We start from the raw sequence: 17,040 nt of genomic DNA, 5'->3' as shown, positions 1-17,040 counted from the left end.
TATCATTCAAGAGAGCAGAGTCATTTTGAGAGGCAGAGAGACAAAGGAAAAGGTTTCTAGAAAGCAGTTCAGAATTCTGTTTGCCTTTACATCTTAGGGTATAAGGAATAAGGTTGCCATGGTTACCAGGAGTTTGGGGACAAAAGGAAACCACTGAAGATGCTTGAGCACAGAAAAGGCATTTCAGAGTTGGGTTCTACAGAAATCATCTCCAAGAAGGACAGGGTGATGTGTGCGCCTATAGGACAGCTGTTGAGAGGCAGAGACAGAAAAGTTACTGGAGCCCAGGAGTTTGAGATTAGCCTAGCCGAACAGCATGATTCTGTCTCAAGAGTTGGTTGGCTCTGTGTGTGTGTGTGTGTGTGTGTGTGTGTGTGTGTGTGTGTGTGTGTGTGTGTTTGTAGGGGGTTGTATCATTTCTCAGTTTCTTGTCTTATCCACTCTGCTTCAAAGTTGACAGAAGTGTCCAACTTCTGTCCTTTCTCATTGTCACAGATTATCAGTTTGGGATCAAGTTACTGTCTGCAGTACCTGGAGGGGAACGAAAAGTCCTCATCATCTTTAATGCTCCTAGCCTCCAAGACAGGCTACGCTTTACCTCTGACCTGCGGGAGTCCATTGCTGAGGTGCAGGAGATGGAGAAGTATCGTGTGGAATGTGAGTAGCTACCCCTGTCCTGATATGGTGCCTCACAGACACCAGGAATCCTGTCTGCTGAGAACCATAGAGTTGAGGGCTAGCTTGCCCAACCTTCCTACCCTTATTTCAGAAACCCTTCAGTTTCTGCCTGAATGCTTGCAGTGACAAGAAGGTCATTACTCCCTAACCTCAGATTATTATTCCAGTCATTGAGAGTCTACACTGTGGCTTCCAAACCCATCCTTTAAATATGAGCCAACTCTTCCTTCTATTAAATGGGATCAGAGAGAAGATTCAGGGCATAGGAGATAGGACTGTAGCTTCAGATTTCATGTATGCTACTTGTTATTTGGAGAAACAGGTGAGTTCTGTGGCCCTCTGAACCTTTGTTCAGATGAAAGAGATAAAGAAATCTTCACAGAATTTGACAAGGAGCCAGGCACAATGTTTGCACACCTGTAATCCCAGCACTAGGGAGGCTGAGGTAGGAAGATTTCAAGTTCACAGGCAAGCTTTGGCTATGTATTGAATCTCTGTCACAAAGAGAGAGGAAGGAGGAAGAGGAGAAGAAAGGGAGATGTTGAAGATGAAGGAGTAGAAAAAAGGGAAGGGGAGGGGAGGGGAAAGAAAGAGAAGGGAGGGGAGGGGAGAGGAGGAGAGAGGAAAGGGGAGAGGAGAGGAGAGGAGAGGAGAGGAGAGGAGAGGAGAGGAGAGGAGAGGAGAGGAGTGGAGAGGAGTGGAGAGGAGAGGAGATTGATGCCAAAGTGTCCCCAGTGCCTCCATGGCATTCAATAAATACCATTCCCTGTCCCCTCTTCTCTCCCCAATATCAGGTCCTGAGCTGAGGTCCAGGTCAATCCCCAGGGGCTGTACCAAATTAGTTTGGTCATATACAATGGAAAATAGTAATTATATCTCACTCTTCCTGGTGCTTTCCAGTTCTTCTCTTTCTCTTGTCTTTTCTTCTCTAAGCTAAGCAGTCCCAGTTAAGTAACATGGCAACAAGGAGAAAGAAGGCAGAGAGAAAGAGAAGCAGTAGTTTGTTCCTTGATAGGTCTTCAGCAAAACAGAGTATCAGTTCAGTGGATTCCAGAACTTCCGGGGAAAGTGTAAGAGGTTAGCCATATCAAGAGAACAAGAGGCCCAATAGATCAGTTTCCCTGACCTTAGTGGGGATATAGGGGAGCCAGGAGAGTAGGATAGACCTGCTTCCAGAATGTTGACTTCACAAATTTCAACTCTCTGACCCTGAGCAAACTGTGACTTCTCAGATTCTCAGTTTCCTCTGCACAATATAGATGATGATCAGAATGTGGAATGAGAGGGATCAAGTATACACTGTCCCTAGCATACTGCCCAGCATATACTAGAGGGCTTGCTTCCAATCAATTTCATGCCCTTGCTCTTCCAAGAGCTCCTCTGAGAACTGAGCGAACTTTAAAAGGACTGTCCTTCGCCATAGGCTAAAAGGGCCTTCCCATCCTTACTGTGAGCCAAGTGTTGCAAAACAACACAAAAGGGTAAAAAATGAAGGATAAGATGGAAAGGGAGCAGGGAAAGTAGGCACTTACACTTACAGGGAGGGAGGAAAAAGAAGGAGCAGGTGGCATAGGATGGGGTAGGCACCTAAGGAGTTTTGAAGATAGAGTTGCAGTTTAGGGGAAACAATTACTACTAGGGTGTGGGAGTGGACAGGAAGGAGGGGACCAGAAGGAGGGAGGAAAAAAAGAGGAAGGCTGTAGTCAACCAGGTGGGTTCTTTCTTAATGCTCTTCTTGACCTTTGCCCATTTTCTTCACTGCTATTCAGCGGAGCTGGAGAAGCAGAAAGGTATGATGCGGCCTAATGCCTCACAGCCTGGAGGAGCCAAGGACTCAGTGAATGGGACTCTGGCCCGCAGTAGTCTGGAGGACACTTATGGGGCAGGCGATGGGCTCAAGCGGGGTGCACTCAGTAGTTCCCTGCGAGACCTCTCTGATGCAGGTAAGTGTTCTGGGCCCCTGTTTTGGCTGGGGAGATGTGGGACCAGGTGTCCTCTTTGCCTCCTGTCACTGGCTGTCAGCCTTCCCCCAAAACACACACACACACACACTCACCATTCAGAGCCCTGGGCACTATGCCACAGGGGGCCTGGTAGCCAGGTCAGAACAGGTGGGGCCCAGGGTTTCTGCCAGGGAGTATAAAGTGGGGCCATAGACTCAGCCCCTCTCCTCTTCCCTCTTCTGTCTCTCCTTTACTGCCTCTCCTCCATCTTTTCCTCCTTTCTTTCCTCCTTCTCAACCTCTCTTCCTCCCTACCTCCCCCTCTTCAATGGGGGAAGGGGGCAATGGGGTGTCTGTCCCTGGGAGGGACCTAGGCCTGGTGCCCAGCTCTGGAGCCCAGCAGGGTGGGGAGGGAGGGTTGCTGCTCTGACGCTGGGCTCCTTGCTTGTGGGTGCAGGGAAGCGGGGGCGGCGTAACAGCGTGGGATCGCTGGACAGCACCATCGAAGTAAGTGTCAGCTCCTGCCCCACTCATTTCTGCATGAGCCCTGCCCTGGCCATAGAGCCCCAGAGGAGGAGGGGGACCTGTTGCCTACCCCTCTTCCGTGCTGGGAACCATATGGCTGCCTCTCCCAAACAACCACTTTCTCCATCTGTCCTCAACTCTTGTCTGTCCTCACTCTGCCTGTCTCTCAGTCTGTCTTCCACTCTCCCATGCCCCTTCTCAACCCCAGGGCCAACTCCAAATAGGGATGCCCTTGGATTTGGGCCTCAAGAAACTTTAACCTCCATATCCTGGTTTTTTTTTACCCTGAGCCAGTTACTTTGCCTCTCTAGGCCTAACATTTTCTTGGCCTGAGAAATGGTCATGCTAAGGAAGTCCTACTGATTTTTCCTCTGCCCTCTGAGGTTCAACTGAGCTAGTGGATGTGGCAACAGAGCTTGGGAGCAGAGCTGGCCACAGATACAGGACTGCTGTTTGGTTTCCACTGTTACTTTGGGATCCCTGTTGCTCCAGCTTCAGGGACAGGGGTGGAATTTAGGGTTGGGGGTTTAGGATATTTAGACTGGCCTGACTTCCCCCCCTCCCCCCTTTCAGGGGTCTGTTATTAGCAGTCCACGCCCTCACCAGAGGATGCCACCTCCGCCCCCACCCCCGCCGCCAGAGGAGTACAAGAGCCAGAGGCCAGTCTCCAACTCCTCATCTTTCCTGGGCTCCCTATTTGGAAGCAAGAGGGGCAAAGGGCCCTTCCAGATGCCACCACCACCAACAGGCCAGGCCTCTGCCTCGTCTTCATCTGCTTCCTCCACCCACCACCACCATCACCACCACCACCATGGTCACAGCCATGGTGGCCTGGGGGTGCTACCTGATGGGCAGTCCAAGCTCCAGGCCCTGCATGCCCAGTATTGCCAAGGACCGGGCCCTGCCCCACCACCCTACCTCCCACCCCAGCAACCCCCTCTGCCTCCACCCCCTCAGCAGCCTCCACCCCTGCCCCAGCTGGGCTCCATTCCACCACCACCTGCCTCAGCCCCACCTGTGGGGCCACATCGACACTTCCATGCCCATGGCCCAGTTCCAGGACCCCAGCATTATACCTTGGGCCGGCCAGGCAGAGCCCCAAGACGAGGGGCTGGAGGACACCCTCAGTTTGCTCCACACGGCCGCCACCCCTTGCACCAGCCCACATCCCCATTACCCCTGTACAGTCCTGCTCCACAGCACCCTCCTGCCCATAAACAGGGCCCCAAGCACTTCATCTTCAGTCACCACCCACAGATGATGCCAGCAGCAGGTGCAGCTGGGGGCCCTGGGTCCCGGCCACCAGGGGGATCCTATTCCCACCCTCACCACCCCCAATCACCACTGTCACCACACTCACCCATCCCACCTCATCCCTCCTACCCGCCCCTGCCCCCACCCTCACCTCACACCCCACATTCACCCCTACCACCCACCTCCCCCCATGGCCCACTGCACGCCTCTGGGCCCCCTGGCACGGCTAATCCACCCAGTGCAAACCCCAAGGCCAAGCCAAGCCGGATCAGCACTGTGGTCTGAGGAACGGGATGAGTGTACTGGGGAGCAGGATAGTCTGGGGAAATCCACAGGAGAGGGACCTTGCCCCTCTCTTCTTCCTCGGTTTTTTCAAAATATATATACACACTCAGCAGTGTCTTTCTTTCCACTTCCTCTGTATCTCCAGACCCTTCTTCCAACCCCCAGCAGTTGTCATGGGGTTTCCTTTCAGAATGGAGGGCCCTTGCCACTTGCAGCCTGAACGTAGGGCACTGCAGTGCTGGGAAGTGGTAAGAGCCTCTCAGCAGGCCTCGTCCTCCTGTTCCTGTCTTCCTCTCCTCTTTCTTGTCCCTGGAGGTCTAGTTGGTGACCTCAGACCTCTGGGCAAATGTGAGCTTCCTTGTAAGCTGGTGGAGAAGGCAGGCTTCTGGAGCTGCAGAGGTGAAGGCTTTCCCCAGAGCTCCTCTGACTGTGTGGGGCTAGGAGAGAGCTCTGTAGAGCTGTGGCCAAACCTCAGCTGGCGCAGCCCTCCCTCTGACCTCAGGGCCTAGCCACACACCTCCATGTGTCTTTCTGCCTGCTGGAGGACACACAGACCGTCAGTGCACTCTATGGGTGGAACCCTGCTTGTGCTGGCCCCCACTGAGGGCAGTGCTTCCTCTCTTGAGCCAGTCTGTGCCCTCTCTCCTAATAGGCCCCAGCCCAGACCTCTTTGGCTTCAGGAACTTGCCTTGCCCTGCAATGTTCTTATCCTGATCAAAGTCCAGACAGGTTTTTACTTTGGAGGCGGGGGAGGGGGGGCTCAGGTCTGGGATGAGAAGGGTACTGCCCTCCCTCACCCATATTGCATGCCCCCCTTCGTTCTACTTTTCCCACCTTCGACTGAAGACAATGCACTTTACAGATCTCACCCACACATATCTCACTGGGGCAGGGCACCCAGCATCAGCCCTCGGGAAAGACTCCCAGAGGACCACCCTGAGCCCAAGATGTCCTTCCTGAGGCAGAGATTGAAGCCATCAGAGCAGGGGCTGTGAGCCAGAATGCCCAAGCCCCTCTTGTTCATCAAAATCTCCACTGCCTCGCCAGCCCCTTTGCAGCCCTGTTTATTTATTATAAATATATTTTTTACAAGTCCCAGCTCCTCTTCTTGCCCTACATTCAGCTCCTTTCACAGTCCCTGCCTTTCTCTCCCCTGTCCAGTATGGGCTGCAATACAGACAGACAGATGGGCCCTCTATGTCAAAGGGTCCCTGGGGCTTGGGGTTGTGGGAGGGCGTTGGTAGGAGGGACTGTATGGAGAGGAGCTGGGGTTCAGGCATTGTCTTTTTCCCTCCTTGTATATAAGAATGTATATTTGATGCCTCATAAAAGACCTTGTGCTCACCTCTGGCCTCTGCCTCCTACTTATGACCCCTTCTCTGCTGTGGAGCCCATGGAAAGAGGCACTAGCCTGGGGAGGTGCTAATGGAAATTCAGGCAACTGTGTGGGCAAGATGCTTTGGTAAGGTAGGAGGGTAAATGAGGGTGGGGGTTTCCTGTCTCGTTTCATATGTTGTCTGGATGAGAGTGGCAGGAGTGCGGGCTCTGGGGTTGATCCAGTTCACATCCTGGAGGTTTTACTCAGGCACAAGAGTTTCAGGGGATCATCCTCCAACTGTCTGTTACCACTTGGGATGATCACATGTTGTTATGCTATCTCCATGAAACTTGCAGATACTCACATAAGGATACACACATATACATAATTAAAAATAAATCTCCCCTTTTTAAAAAAAGAATATCTTCATTTCTGCCAGGCTGTTTAAACAGTTACATGAAATCATGATGGCTGCATGAAGTAATGAGTGCCAAGCAGCTAGGGTGGAGCAGGTAGGTATTCAGCAAGTTAATTCTCTTGTCTTTTTTCGTAGAGGTTGAGTATTTGGAGAATGTGTGGCCTCTGTTCTCCTTTTTCCCGTGACTGGCCTGGTTTTGTCTTGAAACCTCTGCTAGTAGCCCTCCATGAAGTGGCTAGCCATACTTTTGCTCTTGAGGGCAGGGAGGTGACTTGGGCCAGAAAGGCCCAGGTCTAGTAAAATGGACCCAGTTCTAGCACCAATAATTATGCCCTGGGTTTCAGCCTAGCACAGGAGGAATGATGGGATAGAGTAATGGCTCTTAGAGTTAGCAGAGTCCCCAGAAATAGCATTCAGTTGATAGTTTTGCTGTTTTCCTAGAATCTGCAAAGGTCTCTAAAAAGGGAATGGTTTATATGACCCTACACTTCTTGGATCCATGTCATTGTTTTCTTCCTGGTAAAGCACACTGAAAGGCTACCCAGGGAAGACAGCTAGCAAGAGCAGAAACTAAAACCATGGAAGCATTTGCTGCTTCTCTGACCTGGACCTGAGTGAAGAGCCCAGATGTGGGGGTCCACTAAGCATGTTTTGGTTTCTTCCTTGGTAGACTAAGCTAGGCTATCCTTGGTCTCAGCCCCCCCACCTTTTTTTTTTCTACCTTCAGCTAGAAATTGGCCACTGACCATCTGACTTCTTAGAGCCTAGTTTTTGACCTCTAGAACAGAGATAAAAATCTTGCAGGACAATTGTTAGCTAATGTATGTGAACTGCCTACCTCATTGCAGACTTCACAGTCACATGCTGTCAGCTACCTACAGAAATAAGTGCAAAAGTTAGGAGTCCTTCACAGCATGTCCTAGCCAAGATCTCCAAAGTCCCAATCCCCCCTCATACACACTAATTAATTAATTAATACAATTTTTAAAATAAAAAAGTTACAGAATTCCAAAGCAGTAATACAGAATAAACATTCTCATTCTGCAAGGGATAAATGAAGATATAGAAAGGAGGGATAGGACCAAAACAAGGCTGAAAACTCAGTAGGGTGAACATTACATTGTATAGTTTCATGTCTGGTGTCTAGGTCATGTGGTATCACAATGTGATATAGGCCTGAAAAGCCCTGCCCCGTGGCCCTTCTGTTGGAAGATTAGGAGTTCAAAGGCAACCTGAACTAACTAAATAAATAAATAAAATAAACCAAACCCAAATTAATCAGCATCATGAGGCCAACTTCTGCTGTCAACTGTAGGATGAGAGACTTGAACAACACCAGCCCCTGTCTTGTAGTACCAGGATGGCAGAGGGTAGGAAAACATTTCCTAGGATGTATGAACAGTGGGCCACAGGGTGGGTGTGTGTGTGTACGTATGTATGTATACATGTATGTAGAAACCAGAGTTGATGTCACATATCTTCCCCAATTGCTCTCCATCTTATTTTGGGTATAGGGTCTCTCACTATACCTATCCATCAGTTCATAAGGATCCTCCTGTCTCTGCCTCAGTGCTGTAATTATAGGTACAAACCAATGTGCTTGGCTTTTTTACATGGATGCTACAGATAAAACTCAGGTCCTCTTACTTCCATGGAAAGCACTGTGCCATATGATTCATTTCCTCAGCTGTTTTTACCCAGCCCCTTCCCTCTTCTTCCTCCTCTTCCACCTTCTTTTGAGATAGGGGTTCTTTGTGTAGCCCTACCTAGCTGTCCTGGATCTTTCTCTGTTGACCAGGCTCTGCCTCAAACTCAGAGATCCACTTGCCTCTGCCTCCTGAGTGCTGGGATTAAAGACATGCACTACCACTACCTAGTAACCCCCAGGCCTCTTTAATTTTAAAAACATTTATGTATTTATTTGTGTTTGTGTGCATGATGTGTGTGGGGAGTAGAGGGGGCAATTGCACACATGTGGAGGTCAGAGAACAATTTGTGGGACTTGGCCATTTCCTTCCTCCATGTGGGTTCCAGGGATCAAACTCAGGCTGGAAGACTTAGAAACAAGCACTCTTACCCACTATGTTATCTCACCACCCATCTGTCTTAGAACAAAATTTTACTACTAAGGCTGGGACTAGTGGGATCTGATCTGATGTAACATTATGGCATTTTCTTGTTATTCTAGTGCAACCTGCTTCTTTTTAATAGTACAAATATTTTTCTCCCTTCTCTTTTCTCTCTCCCTATCCTTCCTTCAACTCCTTCCCTACTACCCTCTCCCCAACTATCTTTTTTCTTCCTTCCTCTCTCCTCCCCTTTCATCCCTTCTGATCTCCTTCTCTCCTCTCAATTTATGAATTGGGTCTTAGTATGTAGCCTAGGCTGGCCTCTAACTTATGATCTCTTTGTCAACTTCTCTAGTTATGGAAATAATCATATCACCATACATGGCTCTACTAACATCAATATTTTAATATCCCAAATGCCCCTGTTGTTAGCTGGGCATGGTAACATAGGCCTGTAATCCCAACTACTCTGTAGGCCGAGGAAGGGGGACCACAAGGTTGAGTTTGGGCTACTGGACTGTAGAGTGAGTTCAAGACAAGCCTGGGCAACTGAGACCCTGTTTTTAAATATTTTTATTATTTTATTTTATGTGTAAGGGTGGCTCACCTTCATGTATGTCTGTACATGTGTGCACCTGTGGCCAGAAGAGGGCATTGGGTCCTCTGGAACTGGAATTACAAACAATTATGAGCTGCCACGTGGGAAATGAACCTGTGGAAGAACAGCCAGTATTCTTAACCACTAAGTAATCTCTCCAGCCTCCATGCCCCTTTATAAAACCTTTGAGACAAGGTCTGGAACTTGCTTTGTAGACCAGAACACCTTGAGCTCACATAGAAGGTATCCAGCTCTGAGACACTGTCCTAAAAAGCAAAAGACATAAAGCTGTGTGGTGTTAGTGGTGATAGTGGTACATACCTGTAACCCCCACACTCAGGAGACAGAGGCAGGTTGGATCTGGTCTACAGTGTGAGTTGCAGGACAACTAGGACCACCCAGAGAAACCCAGTCTCAGAACAAACAAATGAGGAAAAGATATAGAAGATAAACTGGGAATAAAATCTAGAGATAGGAGTGCTTGCCTAGCATACACTGGTCTTCGGCTTAACCCCAAATACTATAAAAACAAAAAAAAACAACAAACAAAAAAAAAAATCAGTGAACACAAAATGGCCCAGATTTGGCCTGTAGATCTAAGTGTCTCCTGTGTCCTTTGACTGAGCACTACTTTTTGTTTTGTTTTTGTTTTTTTGAGACAGGGTTTCTCTGTGTAGCCCTAGTTGTCTTGGAACTCACTTTGTAGTCCAAGCTGGCCTCAAACTCAGAAAGAGACCTTCTGCCTCTGCCTTCTGAGAGATGGGATTAAAGGTATGCACCACCACCTGGCCTTAGATGATCTTCTAATTCCCCTGCCCCAGCCAGTAACCAGTAGATAAGGTTTGTTTTTTGTTTTTGTTTTTTAAACAAAGATTCTTTCCAGTAAAAAGTTTGAAAATCAGGGTTTGGATAGGGCCTGGTGTCTCACAAGTTTAATCTCAAAAGTTCGTAGACTGAGGCAGGAAAACTACTGTCATTACTAGGATAGTTTAGGTCACAGGGTGATACCCTGTCTCATTTTCTCCCCTCAAAAGAGAGAGATTAAGATTTGGGTATTCAGGTTGTACATCTATGTTAATAGTGTCATCTTATTTGGAAAAAGTTTCAGCGTTTGTTGATAATTTCCTAACTCCATTATTCCTTCCATATTTTTTGTTTAGAATTCTAAATGTTCTCAGATGGGTACAATGGCACATAATAATCCCAGAACTTGGGAGGTAGAGGCAGGAGGATCAGGAGTTCAAGGCCAACCTGGGTTACATGAGACCCTGTCTCAAAAGAACAATGGACAAACTTTTCCTTTTCTCTAACTTTATCTATTTATATCAGTGTGGTGTTATGGATTTTAATCCATATTTTAATCAATTTATAATTTACTGTTCTAATTCATTTTTTTGTTTTGTTTTGGTTTTTGGGGGGAGTTGGTTTTTTCGAGACAGGGTTTCTCTGTGTAGCTCTGGCTGTCCTGGCACTCACTTTGTAGACCAGGCTGGCCTTGAACTCAGAAATCCCCCTGCTTCTGCCTCCCAAGTGCTGGGATTAAAGGCATGCGCCACCACTGCCAGCTATAATTCATTTTTTAAATTATCATTATTTTAATTGTATGATTTTATGGCTCAGTATCTGTATTATGAACAAACTATACACCTATATTTCTCTCTGAGAATGTCTCTCTCTGACTCTTTCACTGTCACATATATCTTGTTAGGATCCTTATAAATAGTTCAGGGTAGAAGATGGATGTGGTGGTACACATCTATAGTCCTACCTACTCAAAAGACCAAGGTAGTTGAATTGCTTGAATATACAAGCTCAAGACCAGCCTGGTCAGCATAACAGAGATACTCCATCTTCAATAAGGAAAGAAAAGAAGAGAAGAGAAGAGAAGAGAAGAGAAGAGAAGAGAAGACAAGAGAAGACAAGAGAAGACAAGAGAAGAGAAGAGAAAAAAGAAAAATAAAGGAAAGAAAAGAAGCCAGAGAGAAGGGTCATCAGTTAAACACACTGGCTGCTTTTGCAGAGGATTCAGGTTCAATTCCTAGCACCCACTCAGTGGCTCACAACTGTATGTAATCCAGTTCTAGGGAATCTAGTATCCTCCAAGACCACAAACATACATTCAGGCAAATACTCATATACATAAAATAAAATACTGATAATAATAAAAAAAACTTTTTAAAATCCATGGTAAAGGGATAGTAAATGGTTCACATGTGATCTAGAGGAGGGTGGTAGAGGTGAGAAGGAGATGGATTCCAGAGCTATTTGGAAGTTGGAAATGGTGGCTCCTGCCTATAAACTCAGTACTTGGGAGGTGGAGACCGGGGGTTTAAAGTCATCCTTGATTACATAGCAAGTGAAACCTCATGTCAAACAAACAAGCAAACAAGGACCAAACAAAGACAAAAAGACAGCTCATGTCTATTTTGGAATTTTACAAACCCAAATTAAAAAGTCACAAGGGTTGGGAATAGAGCTCAGTAACATAGCACCCGTTTAGAGGGTATGAAGCTCTGTTTAGGGCACTGGGTTATCCCTACCACCAAAGCAGTATCATTCTCATGCAGTTTAGCTACAGAGACGAGGGTGTGGTTGGGAACTTAGTTAAGACTTTGAGTTATTGCTCTGCATACACTCTATACCAGAATTTCTCTCCCAGATGGCTGGGTGAGGCCACACCAGCTTTACCCACAAGGAAAATTCCAAATTCTGGAGCCTACAGCGCCCAGTTTCTGATTGTTCCTCAACAAGACTTGAAGCTTGGAAAACACTGAGCAACTTTCACTGAGCAACAACCTAGACTGTCACAGGCAGAATTTATGGGAGTCACACAGTTGTAGGTTTGAATTCTGGCTCTGTCACTTTCTACTTATGTGACTTGGACCTGAGTTTCATTCTACTCATCTGAAAGATGGGGAGAATACTACTCCCCAGCACTTGGCTTTTTTTTTTTTAATTTTCTTTCTTTTCTTTTCTTTTCTTTTTTTTCTGATACAGGGTTTCTCTGTGTAGCCCTGGCTATCCTGGCACTCACTCTGTAGACCAGGCTGGCCTCGAACTCAGAAATCTGCCTGCCTCTGCCTCCCGACTCCCAAGTGCTGGGATTAAAGGCGTGCACCACCACTGCCCTGTAGCACTCGGCTCTTAAAGGCAGACATTAGGCTGGTGAGATGGCTCAGTGGTTAACAGTACTAACTGTTCTTCCAGAGGTCCTGCATTCAATTCCCAGAAACCACATAGTGGCTCATAACCATCTGTAATGGGATTCAATACCCTCTTCTGGTGTGTGTCTGAAGACAGTTACAATGTACTCATATACATAAAATAAATAAATACAAAAAATAAATAAATTAGCAATGAAAATAAAAATTTTAAAAAGAGAGGCAGATATTATTATCTCTAATCTTCCTAAGTAATGAAAGGATTACTTAACTTCATTTTATGAACAAGAAAATCAAGGGTCAGGGACGTGAGGTACTTGGCAGGTCCCAGTGAGTAAATAATCTGTTCCAGGAAGGCATGCTTTTGTATTTCCACATGCTCACAAAAGTTCCTGTTGCATAGTATGACTTTCACAAATACAAATCAATGGATTTTATATCACTGGCTTAAAAGAGTGCTCAGTTTCCTTTTGCCCTGTGGTATGTCTGGGCTAAGGACATTAGAGGAGACTGGAGGAAGACTGGGTGGTGCTGAGACCAAAAGCCTGGTGTTCTTTACTCTTTACAGAGATGTTCCTCAGGTAGAAAAGCAAAATGTCTTCAGGTGAGGAACAGCAAACTTACTAACCTTAATTTTAATCACTTTTCTCCTGTCCAGTTCTATTACTTTACATTATTATTATTATTATTACTATTGAGATTTTGAGATGGGGAGTAGCCCTATCCTGGCTATCCCGGAAGTAGTTCTGTAGACCAGGATGACATTGAACTCAGAGATTCATCTACCTCTGCCTCCTGAGTACTGGAATTAAAGGTGTATGCCCCCATGCCTGCCCATTTTTTTTTTTTTTGAGACAAGAACTCACTGTGCAACCTGCCTCTGCCTCCCAAGTGCTGGGATTAAAGACATGTGCCACCTACTGCCCGGCCATTAGTAATAATAATATTACTACTACTACTACTACTACTACTTTGTGAGGCAGGATCTTGCTATGTAGCTCAGGCTGGTCTCAAACTCAAAATCCCCCCCTTTTTAGCCTCTATGTAGTGCATATACATGGAATGAAAAAAAAGGTAAACATCCAGGCCTTTTGTTTTTTTGTAGCAGTAGTTGCTACAAAAATGGATACACACATATTATACAAAGTGTTTATATAGTTACAATGTATACCAAACAGTCGAAAGCATTCTTTAAAATGCGGATGGCCAATGATACTGGGGAGAATAATGCATTTTTACTCTACGTGGGACTGAAGCTTCTAAAACTCCACATTCTCTAGGGAGTGAGGAGTTTCCTACTTTCCTTTAAAAACAAAAACCTCAGAGGTGTAAGTCTGGTAAATCTTCAATTCACTCAGCAGTAGACACGCGGAATGGGAGGGGGAGGGGGAGGAAGGGGGCGGAGGTTCCTCGAAATCACCGCCTTCCGTGGTTCCCACTGAAAGGACCTGAGAGAAGCAGCAAAGGACATTGGGGAGGAGACAACTGGCTTGGGATCTAGGGTGTGTGCGTGCGCGTGCGCGAGCGTGTGCGAGCGCGCATGGGCGCGTACTAGTTTAGGCTCACTACTTATGGACACTAGCTCCTCTTCCGGTTTGTCTAGAGACTGCGCATGCGCATCACTGGCCTTTAAACGTGCATCGCCGGTCCATCCGGTAAAAGGATCCGGCTATCGATTTACAATTTTGTTCTTCCGCCAATGAAATGAACTATTTTCTCTCAGCCTGAGAAATGTTTTTAACTAACCACCTCCAAATAAGGGACATATACAACCCTATTTCTTTCGGTCATCACATGATGAAGGCTTCCTAGGGTCTTTTTCTGACTCAAAGTAAACGGAACTCGGAGAGACACCTTGCGGAGGGATCTGGTTTGTTGTGGTGAGGTACAGAGGTGGGGGGGAGGAGACGCTGACAAACCAAGATGGCGGTGGCAGCGGTGAAACCTGCCGCGACTGGGACCTAACTGTAGTAGTGAAGGCTTCAGTAGTTGGGAGGCAGCGGTAAGGTGTGGAAGAAACGGAACAGGACTAAGAACCTGTAAAAGGAACCTCAGCCTGAGACTTTTAGAGCACGGCACCCGCCCCCCTAAGCCCTTGACGGGCGGTGGCCGTCCTGCTTAGGGCCTAGACTCCGAGAAGTACCTCGGTTTCAGACAGCGGCGGCGCCATGCGTCCTTAAGGGCGGCCTGAGCCCTCCCGATCTCTGGCCCAGCCCTCGGGCCCACCATGGAGCTGGGGTCCGACGATTTCCTACCGCCGCCGGAGTGTCCGGTGTTCGAGCCTAGCTGGGCCGAGTTCCGAGACCCTCTTGGCTACATCGCGAAAATCAGACCCATCGCCGAGAAGTCCGGCATTTGCAAGATCCGCCCACCCGCGGTAAGGCTGGGATCTGATGGTCGCCAGCGGCGAGTTTGTGGGTGGATCCGGGTAGCCAGTGGTGAAGTCCCGGGGCGGAGGGCAGCAGGTGTGGGAAGAATATGGGATGGCTGGTATTTTGTGGATGCCTCGCGAAGCGGAGAAAGGGTGCTGGGGTCAGAGTTCCTCGTTTTGTGGCATACAAGTGACCTGGGGTCTGAGACCCACTCCCACTCTGCTCTTGAGAATTTCCCCTAATTCAATACACAGATGCTTAATGGGCTGGGGAGAGTTCGCAGGGAGGCACAGAGACTTCCATCTTTTACTTTGTATCACCCTGGTCGAGGCAGTTACAAAGTAACGACTACTGTCTTTATTCCCTTTAAGGCAAGCTGTGTGGTGTAGTGGAAAGATCACGTCTTAAAAGGGAGTCAGATGTGAGTTTAAAACTACTTAGAAGGTTAGCAGCTGTATGACCTTGGGCATGTAAAGTAATCCCTGAGCCTGTGAATTGTGTGCTGGGAATAATTAGATTAAACCAGGTAACATAGTGCACTCTGGTAAGTGGTAATTACTGTGACTGTGAAGGTGCTTGATGTGGTCATTGGTTTGCTTCTGTGTGTGTTGACTCATGTTTACTCACGCTGTCAGGCCAATTCATCTCTGATAATATCCTAGCCTGGTGGCCAGTCAGGAAATCATTCTCACAGGGAGTGCTCTTTCTGGCTCCTGCGTTTTCTAGTTGAAGATAATGTCAGAACCTTCTTGCACATGGTCCCCACAGGCTTCCTCTGGAGAAGTTTAGACCAGTTAGCTTGGTATGGCCTTCTCAGAAGATCTGGATTCTACCTCATGCTCAGAATGTAGATGATCCTATAAGATAAGGTTTTTTTGGGTCCCCAGGAACAATAGTGGAGATGTGGAAATCTTCCTTTGCTTCCCAAATGTTCAGCAAAAAGGACCATATTGTTGCTTCTAGTCCTGACTAGCCCAGGGGAAGTTTTCCAAAGGCTAGGACAGGCTGCTGCCTTCCTGATACACTGGAGGAAACAATGATGAACAGTGTTTAGTAACCACTTGAGATTCCTGGGCTGGTTTGAATTTATCTGCAACAATGTATCTTCGAGGAGGTGATTCTGGGTGTGGAAGCCTTATTCCCACTTGACGAGAGCACCTTAGGTCTTCTTATCCTAATTCAGTGCTTTTGTTGCCCTTGCATAGGCTGGTTTTAGATGGATCCTCTGGGTCCTAGAGTCTAGAGTCCTTGTTGGTCACAGGTGTCTGAAGATGGGTTTCTGTTGTGAGGGAGTCACAACTATTAGTGACAAGCCCAGGAAGGCTAGCAGAAGGGAAAGGTTGGACTCCTGGATGGCCTTATGGAAATATTCCTTGACGTGGTCAGGAGACACCTAACATGGGGATAATTGAGGTCTGAATTTCCCTTTTTTCTCCCTTGGGCTTTTGGGCAGGTTGGCCTTATGTAGGTGCTCTTACCTTGTCTTGAGGAGCCAGGATGGAAGAAATGACAAGTACATTGGTGTGTGGTGTGTGTGTGTGTGTCCATGTGTCCGTCCGTCCGTCCATCTGTTCGTCTGTCCGTTTGTCCCCAGGGGACTGTTCTTTGGTAGGCTTCTTTTCTCTACTCTAGTAGCTTGATTCTTTCCAGTCCTGACTTTTGTTTTTGTTGTTCATGATTTAGTGTACGTGCCCACATTCTCTTAAACCACTTTAGGCTCTAAAGCAGTTGGCTTTCTTCTGTTTGGAACTTGAATTACTCACCCAAGTGGTTCTTAGGCCCAGGATGCAAACCTGTGTGTGAGTAGGTATTGGAGTTTTTCTTAGAGGGGTGGTTTTGGGTTTGTGTTTCAGAGCATGTGGCTGCTTGCTACACTTGGCAAAGATGGATGGAGGACAGGGTAGGTAATGGTGGCATCACACAACTTCTTGAATTAGCCATCCTGTTTGTCACCACATTCGAAATGCCATCATCTTGAGCATTTGTACTAATACAGGACTGAGATGAGAGGTTTGTTGGACCTTCCCCATCTACTGTTGCACCTATAGCTCCTGCCTTAGGATTTCAAATTGTTTAGAACTTGGCAGAGCAGGGAAAAGCGGTGCTTAGAGTTTGGGGTTTGAGCACCTTTCTGTCTGGGTTATCTGTGCTGAGGGGAGTGTTGTCTGATGGGAGATAAGAGGGTATGGAAAGCTTCACTGGGCTTAAGCCGTAGCATTTTAGCCTAAGGTTGGTTCCCCCCCCCCCTCCTGCTTTCCTCAGCCTCAAGTGCTTTCTGTCTATTACCATGGGTTGGGGAAGAATGTGTGCACTTGCAAATATGAGGCCTCTGGTTCCTTTTTTAAGAGAAAGAGCATGCATACAGATATCAACAGCTCTTTCTCTCTTTTCCCATACCTTTTCTGTCCTTCCATATGTGT

The 17,040-nt window shown here is 47.3% G+C and overlaps 2 protein-coding genes across 12 annotated transcripts in view; both read left to right on the top strand.

Moving 5' to 3' along the window:
* Positions 1-6,029, top strand: part of Iqsec2 (IQ motif and Sec7 domain ArfGEF 2) — an 80,102-nt gene extending 74,073 nt beyond the window's left edge. For all 5 annotated transcript variants that reach the window (XM_029473108.2, XM_029473107.2, XM_029473106.2 and 2 more), the window contains 4 exons: positions 496-657; positions 2,448-2,621; positions 3,078-3,127; positions 3,719-6,029. In XM_029473108.2, coding sequence (XP_029328968.1) covers positions 496-657; positions 2,448-2,621; positions 3,078-3,127; positions 3,719-4,684 — 1,352 coding nt within the window. In that variant the 3' untranslated portion in view covers positions 4,685-6,029. The remainder of the gene's footprint in view (positions 1-495; positions 658-2,447; positions 2,622-3,077; positions 3,128-3,718) is intronic.
* Positions 6,030-14,152: 8,123 nt separating this feature from the next.
* Kdm5c (lysine demethylase 5C) overlaps positions 14,153-17,040 on the top strand; it is a 41,392-nt gene continuing 38,504 nt past the window's right edge. For all 7 annotated transcript variants that reach the window (XM_085837955.1, XM_029473067.2, XM_029473066.2 and 4 more), the window contains exon 1: positions 14,153-14,625. In XM_085837955.1, the coding sequence (XP_085694081.1) occupies positions 14,476-14,625 (150 nt within the window). In that variant the 5' untranslated portion in view covers positions 14,153-14,475. The remainder of the gene's footprint in view (positions 14,626-17,040) is intronic.

Source organism: Mus caroli, unplaced genomic scaffold (assembly GCF_978045245.1).
Source record: "Mus caroli unplaced genomic scaffold, Mus_caroli_1 scaffold_5, whole genome shotgun sequence".
Classification (NCBI taxonomy): Eukaryota; Metazoa; Chordata; class Mammalia; order Rodentia; family Muridae; genus Mus; species Mus caroli.
The sequence above is the reverse complement of the archived record's forward strand: the minus strand, read 5'-3'. Positions and strand labels throughout refer to the sequence as shown.